Genomic DNA, 9,939 nt, shown 5'->3' on the forward strand with positions numbered 1-9,939 from the left:
CAATCAGAAGACTTCATACACAGCCTGATTTTCTTTAATACAGCACGGTTTAAAAAATCTTATGCATATCATAGACAAAGCATATCGTTACTCAACTCTCGAGCTCGATCTAGCTCGATCTTAGTCAGCCAATCTCAGCTGACAATAGCTATATAGCTCCTTAAAAGAATCAATATAAAAATATGAAATATAAGATATTCTGCACCTATTTGAGAGAGAACAATGCCGGTCCAACGACTCTGTCACAACAATGGGGATCTGTATTGCACCAACTGCTATAAAAATAAAATTAAGCTTACATTCTGAAAATGAATATAGATTTCTAACCTTCAAAACAAGCGATTTCATTATTTCCATGGTGTACGATATGAGACTCTCCTCATTTGTTTTGATATCTTGATGTTGCCTTCTTTCTTCCTGTTTCTTGTCCCGCTGGTCGAGGAGCTCTTTTGACGTTTTGGAAGGAGAATTTCCAAACACTTTTAAAAAGGAAAATTTAGAGAAGGGCAATGTTTGAAATTGACATGTGATATTGAAATATGATTGCTAGAAATTAGAGCCTTGGTTGAAGTATGTTATTGTAGCGACTGTTTTCTGTAGAAGATCATAAGGCTCTATACACTAAAAAACATCCATTAACAAAAAATACATGACTCTTGCAAGTGGTACAAGAATGAAGATGACTGTAAACCAGTATATTGAAGTGTTCTCTACACCGTGTAGTTAGAGCTGCTCAAAGTGGAGAGCTGAAGACAAGCCACCAAATGTCGATGATCACATTAAACGAGAAACTCGGAATAGCAATTTAGATGGTTGGTCAGTAGATATTAAGCGTGAAACTAAACGTTGTACTTTAAAACTTTCCTGTTTTATACGTCGAAGCGTGGATAGTAGATCGCATAAATTATATTGCATTCTGTGATTTTCAGGGCTAAATTAAATTCAAGCCTGATTTTTTGCCTGATGTTTTTGTTTAAGAAAAAAGAAGCTTAAAACTCACGTCGAGTATAGGATTTTTTCTTTGGAGTGCTGGCCGACATGCTTCGAGACATGATACGTGATGGTCTCTTTTCAATCCCACGTGTTCGCTTTCTTGGAATAGAGGACGGTTTATAGTCAGTCCAGTCGAGAAGTGATTGAGTTACAAGTAGAGCGATACCTTTCATTTGCAATAAAAATACTGCAGCTTCTAAGATGTAAAAAGAAAAGGAGTTCTTTAGATTAGAATCATGCATAGATGATTTTTTGGCACAAAATTTCAGGATTGCATGAAGCTCCACTAAAAAATTGTTGTCTAAAGTGTTTTGGTCTGGCGAGTTTTAGGTGTATAAAACGTTAGAATGGTAGTAGGAAATAAGTTTAAGGTAGGCCTAATGGAATAAAGCTGCAAAGTATAAACCAAGCATATGAATTGGTTAACGATACAAAGTAAAATATCCTGATATCACAAAATAGTTAGCCATGAGCATAAGAAGTAGATACGGATATAGTATTACGGTTTTGCATGGTTTCTGACAAGTATAGTGTGCTAATGTGCTTACAGTAAGCAAACAGGTGCAATTCGTTCTCCTAACAAACCGTACGCTTCAACATACCTTTTTTGGTTGAGCCTTGATTTTCATTGGAAGGTAATTGTGCTTTAAACTGCAACAGAGTCACATTTGGTATGTCTTGGAGGCTCTTGTTATTTTGATCAAGAAACGATTGCACACTGCTAACGCCAGCCGTGTTTAAAGGTCCATACATTACAGCAGTGTTAGTTGGAACGCCTTTATCTACAAAAAATGCAGTCTTCTTTCAAATGGAGAATATGAACAATTTTTTTGCGGTACAGAATTTGAAAATGGCTTTGAAAAAAGCAAACATTTTACAACATACTTAAAGCTTTTTCGTCTGACACTCCTCAGAGCATAAAACGTCAGAATAGGTTCCGAAAAAACACGTTTGAAAAATATATACCCAGTTGTGGATCGAAATAGGCCAATCAGAAAAACGCAAGCACAAGACCGGTATAGTTGACCAATCAGTGCCGCGAGCCTAAAGAAAAATTACCAATGGAGTCCAAGAGAGAAAACGAACTCCTTTTGTCTACACAATGGCGGCTTTTTCGTTTTTATGTAGATTGACTCCAAAACTGCTAGATGGAAGGACGACCGGGCTCTGCCAATTATCCGAAACATGTCGTCATTATAGAGTTTTGCACAATCTGGGTTGTCTAAAAGATGTTGACCAATGGCAGAATCACTTGTTTTAACAGTGTTTCTAGACCTACAAGATCGAGGAGGCTGTTCTCTTTGAGGGGCATTGTGTAGACAAAAGGAGTTCGTTTTCTCTCTTGGACTCCATTGGTAATTTTTCTTTAGGCTCACGGCACTGATTGGTCAACTATACCGGTCTTGTGCTTGCGTTTTTCTGATTGGCCTATTTCGATCCACAACTGGGTATATATTTTTCAAACGTGTTTTTTCGGAACCTATTCTGACGTTTTATGCTCTGAGGAGTGTCAGACGAAAAAGCTTTAAGTATGTTGTAAAATGTTTGCTTTTTTCAAAATGAAGAATAAGAAGACAACAGAACAAGAGGTGTAGAACCAAACAGGTGGATTTTTTAGCAAAATGAAAAGCAAAATGTCAAGGCTAAGGCTTCTAATGAAAGTACAAAAGTTTAATTTAATGAAAGTACATTGCAAATGTACATTAAACAACTGAACTTTTGAACAATTGACTATCTGGCAATATCCTACTTAGCAACAAAAATAAGCATTGTGTTTAGTAATACTATCTGGCTGTAATGAAACCAATGCATGATCCAAAACATATATTTATGAATGCTTTCATTCAAAAAACCATTTCCAAAAAATGTTATTGCCAATATCATCAAAAAGTGAAGGTTTACAAAAAAGCTTATATCATTGATTAAAAATATTAAAAGCAACAAAATGGTGAAAATGCATCCCCCCACTCCCAGGATATTAATGGAAATATTGAACATGAGTGAAAATTTCAATCTCTGCCATCTATTCAAAGGATGATCTTATTGCAACCAAAAGAGAAACTTTGATTTTGCAAGTCAAACTTACGCAGTGATTGAACAGAAACTTTAAAGCTTCCAAGGGAACCACTGACTGCATAAGCTGCGTCAGTGTCAACGATCTTCATCTCCATAGCAACTAAAGAAGCATCAAGAAGTGATGATGCACTCTGGTTCTCAGCTGAAAAGGCAAAAATCATCAATTTTAATTGTCAACCTGTAATAAAATTGACGATATTCTGCTCATGATTTCTGCTCAATTTCATTTTAAGAACAATCGACAGTCAACAGAAACGTGATAAAAGGAAGATATTAAATTTTAACCATATAATCCAAAACTCAACAAGGGTCTATAAAGAGTGTGATCAATTTTGAACAAAAAAATTTGTAATTAAAATGTTATGCTAAAAGTGATTGCTAGAAATTAGAGCCTTGGTTGAAAATTTTTATCATAGCAACATTTGTTGGAGGGAAATAAGATTACACGTTTATACTCTCAACATGTGGTATAGATATCATGAATGAAGATAAGATGACTGTCAATCAGTCTATAGCAGAGTTCTCTAAACAGTTTAATCAGAGCTGCACACATGAAATGTTTTAACAAAAATTTACTGTAATAGAAACAGTTTTGATGGTAATAGTGAAGCACATACAATTTTTAAAGGAACATGAATGAATCTTAATCTAATAATTCTAGCATCAAAGGTCACATAAATGGCTTCGGTCTTGAGCTTTTTCTTTAACAAGTCCAAATCTGTGATCTACGCAAACAGCTTTATACAACATCATTTCAAAGATCACAAAAATAAAATTTACAAAACACCAAGCCTTTACTATATTCAACAAACCTTTGGGATGAAATATGTCATCTAGTAGTATTTGGTTAAAAGCAGCTGGTCCTTGTTTTGTCCATGAGTTCAACAGGTCCGTGATCATAAGTACTTGTGCTTTTGTCAAATTGAATGTCAGGTTTGGAGTTTGAGCTCTGACTTCTAACTTTGAAGCATTTTGCATTGGGCTAAAAGATTTGTTATTAATAGTTTGTCAAACTTGATGAATAACTTAATACAAGTGAGGATTTCTCCCAAAGTTGATAGCAAAAAGTTAAGTGGAGAAGCTGAAACTAGCTAGTAAAAATGATTTGATGTGGAGAGAAAAAGCTTTAAAACATATGAAATGGGTGGATATGAAAAAGGATGTTGTAAAACAAGAATCTAAATATATGTTCAACTCAGTGATATAATAGCTAACAAAAATCTGATTGTCAGATTCATATCCCTAACCTTTTCCCAATAAACATTTTGGAGTACACTGTTGCATGAGTCAGTGGAACAATATTAAGAACAGTGGGATCTGAGCCTTCAGGGCCATGTTCACATATACCAACTTGCACACCAAAGAGCTACAATGCAAAAAAATGGAATTAAAAGCTATGATGAATTTGATTGCCAGAATCATGATATTGACACATAATTCACCAACAGAAATATGGAGAACCATACACTCCTATACACCAAAGCGTGCATAGCCTTTCCTTCTGCATCAAGTACAATATGACAAATTGGTAAAACAGAAATTGTCATCATTTTGATTACATATAAACATGCATTGGCAAATACAAGATATTGCTTTTTTCCCAGAGAGGCCTGCTGATATATCTCATAGGAAAACAAAACAAATAATCAATCAAGCTTGCAGATCTCAACTGGAACTGATGACTTTGCTTTCCAACAAGGAGAGGAAACTCAAAGATGAGCCAAACAGAAAGACAAATCAAAACATTTTATTCTTTCAAGACATGAACAGAAATAAAAAAGTGCAATATCTATATAAATATTTACCTTGGCAAAATAATCAGAATATGCTGCTCTGCAGAATATTGCTTTCTGTTTGGTAGCTGTTTTCAAAAGAAAATTCAGCTCGGCTGGATACATAGGAGAAGTTGCTTGATAATCAACTCTGTCAATTAGCAGCATCAGTCCATATAAATTACACTGCTCATTCTGCAGGAAACAAATTACAAGGTATCAGATGTTAACCATATACAAACTTCATCTAAAATACACAATTCCTGTTCAATAAAAACTACAGAATGATATATGGTCCAGTATTTACCCATTGGTGTATAGAACAGGACTGTTCAAAGTTGCAACACTGAGTTTCACAATCAGGCAAATGTGATCTGATAATATATAATAACTGGTTATTTTATGTTCCTCGCCTTAGACAATTACATATTTCAAACAAAAAAATTAAATACTGACAAATATAAAGATTTCAGAAAATTTAATTCCCAGTGAATGCATATGTCACAAAATTTAGGATAAAGATTTTGAAACATGATTTGAATGTTTCTATATTATAAAGTAAAAACTTTAACATGATTAGCACACTTACAACACTTTCTGCGTGAAAAAGATGGTCGGCATAGGACACTGATAAATTTAGGGACTGGCAGGTAAAATGAAGTGCTCTTGTAGGCAGATTTCCAAGCACTAGTTGGTTCACAACAAACTGATCAATAAACTCATCTTCTTTCACTATAGATGGAAGAAAAACAAATAATGATAATATATAATATGAAATTTTGGTTACCAAATTGGTTACAAAAATTACACAAGCATAAAAAGCCAACAAAAAGCAGTGAGAGCAAACTGTAAACCCTTTACAGCATACCAGTGTTTGGATCTTAAGCAAAAAGTTCTTGACATTCTCAACAACATGCAAGATGATGATTATTGGAAACACCCCAAGTTATGGATAATAATAGAGTATACAGACTAATGAAGCACAATATTGTTTCAACACAAAAGTATCATTGACTGCCAGAGCTTTATTTAGAAACATAGGTAGTCCCCATTTTTTTGTTAGCATTTCAAGGCCAGGATATGCATATAATTATCTTAAACCAAAGTGCATACACAAAATATTATTCTAGACTTGCAGATTTATTTTTTGAGCTCAGGAATAAAATCTTCTATGCATAAAGTAAAAGCTATGTGTACAATGACAACCACTTTGTCTGATTTGAAAATAAAACTTACTTTTTCGAGGAGGGCTATCGTCTTCACAAAAGGCAATGATTTTTTTAACCAAATGATGTAATCTGCTTGATACATAGCAATGAGATGGTCCTACGATGATCCTTTTTGTAGATACTTCTTTGACATAATCAACACCATGATCTGAATCCAGCTTCGTTATATTTTGCTTTTCATCCAAATTTTCATACTTTGGAAGGTCCATCACATAAAAATAATCAAAAAAGAGTGCACCAAATTTTCTTGTAACCTTTCCTTCATTAAATTGTTTTCCTTTTTCAGGCAGAACTGTTTTCTTATACATATTTCCTTTGTCCATCTCTAAATTTCCATGATTGCCAGGTTGCTGGAACAGTGAATCTTCAAGAAAGCTTACTCCACTAGTAGCTGTATCCTTTGAATTGCCAATTTGAAAGAAAAGCTCATCCTGTAGAGAAGAAATTGTTAATGTTTAAGCACTTTGTCACTGTTTACCAGAAATGTATACCTGGCCTAGCTTTAATATCTTAGAACATTTTTTCTCTATTGCAGTTTCTATTTTGATTCATTACAATTTTGCAAGCATTTGATCTCCATTTAAAACTGCTTTCCATCTCCATACCAAAGTACATACATCTCTGTCAAGTGCTTTTTGCAAGATAGCTGTCAGCCTTACTGTGTATTGATATGAATAAAAAATTATTATACTGTGATGATGCTTTTAAGAAAAAGAGTAACTTAAGATTTTTATGCTCTGCTTCTGCAAAAGTACACATCTAGTATTTGTTAATAAAATGAGATAAATTTACATTGCAATCAAAAGGTTTCTGAAAATTTGGAATCTGCAAAATTTCAGAAATGAATTTCAAAGTATTTTTGAAAATGCCAAATGAGATTGAATTTTAGCCTTAACAACAAAACAATACAGGAAATTGATACATGCCTCTTCTTCCTTATCCATCTCCTCGAAGTCAATGGAAGCATCAGATCGTACATTGTAAATATCTGCTTTTTCTTTCTTGCAGAGGCATTTCCCTATCATATAACCAACAATGTTGCAAACGCCAAACTGACAGTCAAAATATTCCTCTCCTTTAGAAATAACTTCAATTGCACAACCTGACATCTCTATGTTTAAAACTGGACAAAATTCAAATCTTCTTGTTCCAACAATGCTACTATTATGGGCTTCATCTGTCACTTTCAATGTTAAAGAACACTGTGTTATGAAAATGCCAAATATCAGGGTTGTATCAAAGTCATAATGCATATGAGCCTGGCCTATCTGTCCTTCATCTGCCAAGTTTGGCAACATAGACCATGCCCAGGAAACCCAACTTGAATCCTCCACTGGTCCTTGCTGCTGACTTTGGTCATTATTAGAACTTTTTGTGGCATTTTTCAAATGAGATTGATGCTCTAAGATTTCTTCAGCCGGATGATGTTTATAATTGCATCCAGGCAAATCAAGTGTACGATAATAGAGGCCAAGGCAGAGCTTTAACAGTCTTATTATCATTGGGAGCTGCACATCCGTGGAAGAGAGGTCCAAGTTTTCACAGTATACATTAGCCTGATTCTCATATGCACTAACACTACCTAGCCCTACATATTTAGACAAAATTCTACAAGAAAGATTGCATTTATATAAGATTGGATCTTGGTACATTTCAATCTTACCATCTGCATTTCTACTGTCTAAGCAAATTGTCAAATCATTGATGTTACAAATTTTCCTCAGACACAGGCTTGGCAATGTGAGCTCAACAAAGGCCTTCTCCCAATTCTCATTTGCACTAAAGAGTGAAACACTCTTTACATTCAGTGAAAAGACAATGTCATCTTCAACATACTTTAAAATTAAGTTATTGACGCAGACAGATATGTTATTTATCACTTTGTTCATCACACCTTGAACATACCCAGGAGGAAGGTGTTCTGCCTCCCTAGCAGCTTTGGCTTTTTGCATTTCTCTCCTGAACATTTTTACCTTTGCTTTCTCTGCCTCATCATTTTGCTTTGGTATCTTGTCATCATCAGGATCTCTCAGCTTGACAACAAACTCAATTGTGTTAATTGTTATCTCTACAGGCTCATATGTTATTCTTGTCCATGGTACATGAATCTGAAGTTCATGAATTCTTCCACTAAGAAATCTGACTGGCAAACTAAGTTCCTGATAAAAAACAAAATTGGTATTCAACCACTTTAGAAATATGAGAACTATTAATAAGTTTTTGACATTACAACTGTTAAAATTTTGATCTATTCTAATCAAACTTTTTTTCAAATAATTTTTCAAATGATCATTTGCCAATGCCAGTGTAAAAAAACTTCCACCACCTTCATGGATTGGATTTCATGGCAGTTTTTGGCAAGATCTCGGGAGTGCACAGGCTAATGGTAAATGGCACTAAACGATTGCAAGAGAATGACTGCAAGGATTGAAGGCATGATCACAAAAAATTTCGGCTCCCTTCTTTTGCAGGGCATATTTCAGTTTTGCCCTGACTGGTAAACTTCTTGGCAGCCCTGATCTCAAGAAGATTACTCCATTTAGAATGACTTCCATCTCTTTTGCAAAAAGAAAGTCATTTTGTGATCTTTTAAAATACCTGTAAATTTAAGCAACACCAAAAACTATGCCCAAGCCATGCTCATCACTTGGGTGTGCAAGAGTGCACTCTTAATTTTTCGAAAAATTCTTGAGAGTGCAGCTGCAAAGAATGCTGGTCAACATAAATGAATAAATATAATGAGGAAGTTTCATCTTGTTAGGAACAGCCACAGTTTCCAGGTTTGAAACAGGGTGTATCAAACTTTCAACAAACTTTAGGAAAGGCTTGCCACATCACACTATTTTTCCACTTAATAATAAATGTTTTTTAATAAAATAAACGGCACTAGTTTGTCAACATTAATATTTATCAATGAGAGCTGTAGCTGTTGATACTTTCTCCCTGAAGTTGTGATAGAATATCAATGGTAGAAAACTGTATTACTCACTTCTTGTAGAACTTCAAGATTAAGCTCCAAATTCTGCAACACTACATCTCCACCCCACACGGACAGGCTTAAGTCCGATGGCTTCAAATTTTTAATGTATTTGTTGACATACCCCATCAGAAGGGGAGTGATGTACGACTCTAACATATTTATACTTTGATAAGGTTTACTTCTTCCAAGGATCACACGGTTTCTCTAGACGTGAAAAATCATATCAGTTTGGCCTAGCTTAAATTTACGTAACATGGTTTGTCGTTTAAGGAACACAGCTCGAATAAGCGTTGCTTCCAGCGATAAGCCTTCCATCTTTGCTAGGAACCTGCCAGTTACTTGTTAGCATTTCTCAAACTGACTGTAAATGCTTTCTAACCACCATTGGAGCTTCTTCCACAAAAAGTGACCTGTACGGTCAAAGATTGTTGTTGCCACGTTCTGTTAGTGTAGCCTCCTTCCGATGTGCCCTTTTGACAGCGCGGGAAGGAGGAAAAGGAAAGGGCGCAAAGGGGCCAAAGGGGCCAAAGGGGCCAAAGGGGCCAAAGGGGCCAAAGGGGGTGATTCGGGGCTAATAGAAAGACATTTAGTTTGAGGGGAGGGTCAACATAAGATTGATGAAAAAATGCCAAGCGAAAAAAGATCAAAATTGCTATTAGAAGTCTTCTTGATACAGTGTAAAATATCATTTTGTTGATAACATTGGCCATCCAAGATAACAAGATAACATTTCAGAATAATTAGCATGCGAAGTAGGCTAACACGAACAGAATCCCAGATAAATTCAGGATATCTCTTACACAGAGGACCAGAGTAAGGCAGAGGCTAACTAGGCGATATCCCAGGCACCGTGGTTTACAGGCCTCTCACTAAACCAAGTGAAAAATTA

General features: G+C 35.2%; 1 protein-coding gene across 1 annotated transcript in view; it reads right to left on the bottom strand.

Annotated features, from left to right (window-relative positions):
• Positions 1-9,502, bottom strand: part of LOC135693811 (intermembrane lipid transfer protein VPS13B) — a 30,666-nt gene extending 21,164 nt beyond the window's left edge. Inside the window, exons 1-11 of the mRNA XM_065212383.2 lie at positions 9,060-9,502; positions 6,997-8,229; positions 6,078-6,501; positions 5,431-5,573; positions 4,875-5,036; positions 4,317-4,435; positions 3,882-4,051; positions 3,080-3,211; positions 1,596-1,775; positions 1,001-1,189; positions 328-479 (exon numbers count right to left, since the gene is read on the bottom strand). Coding sequence (XP_065068455.2) covers positions 328-479; positions 1,001-1,189; positions 1,596-1,775; positions 3,080-3,211; positions 3,882-4,051; positions 4,317-4,435; positions 4,875-5,036; positions 5,431-5,573; positions 6,078-6,501; positions 6,997-8,229; positions 9,060-9,206 — 3,051 coding nt within the window. The 5' untranslated portion in view covers positions 9,207-9,502. The remainder of the gene's footprint in view (positions 1-327; positions 480-1,000; positions 1,190-1,595; positions 1,776-3,079; positions 3,212-3,881; positions 4,052-4,316; positions 4,436-4,874; positions 5,037-5,430; positions 5,574-6,077; positions 6,502-6,996; positions 8,230-9,059) is intronic.
• Positions 9,503-9,939: the final 437 nt, after the last annotated feature.

The sequence above is a fragment of the Rhopilema esculentum genome, chromosome 11 (assembly GCF_057945365.1).
Source record: "Rhopilema esculentum isolate cy_ngs chromosome 11, ASM5794536v1, whole genome shotgun sequence".
In the NCBI taxonomy this organism is placed as follows: Eukaryota; Metazoa; Cnidaria; class Scyphozoa; order Rhizostomeae; family Rhizostomatidae; genus Rhopilema; species Rhopilema esculentum.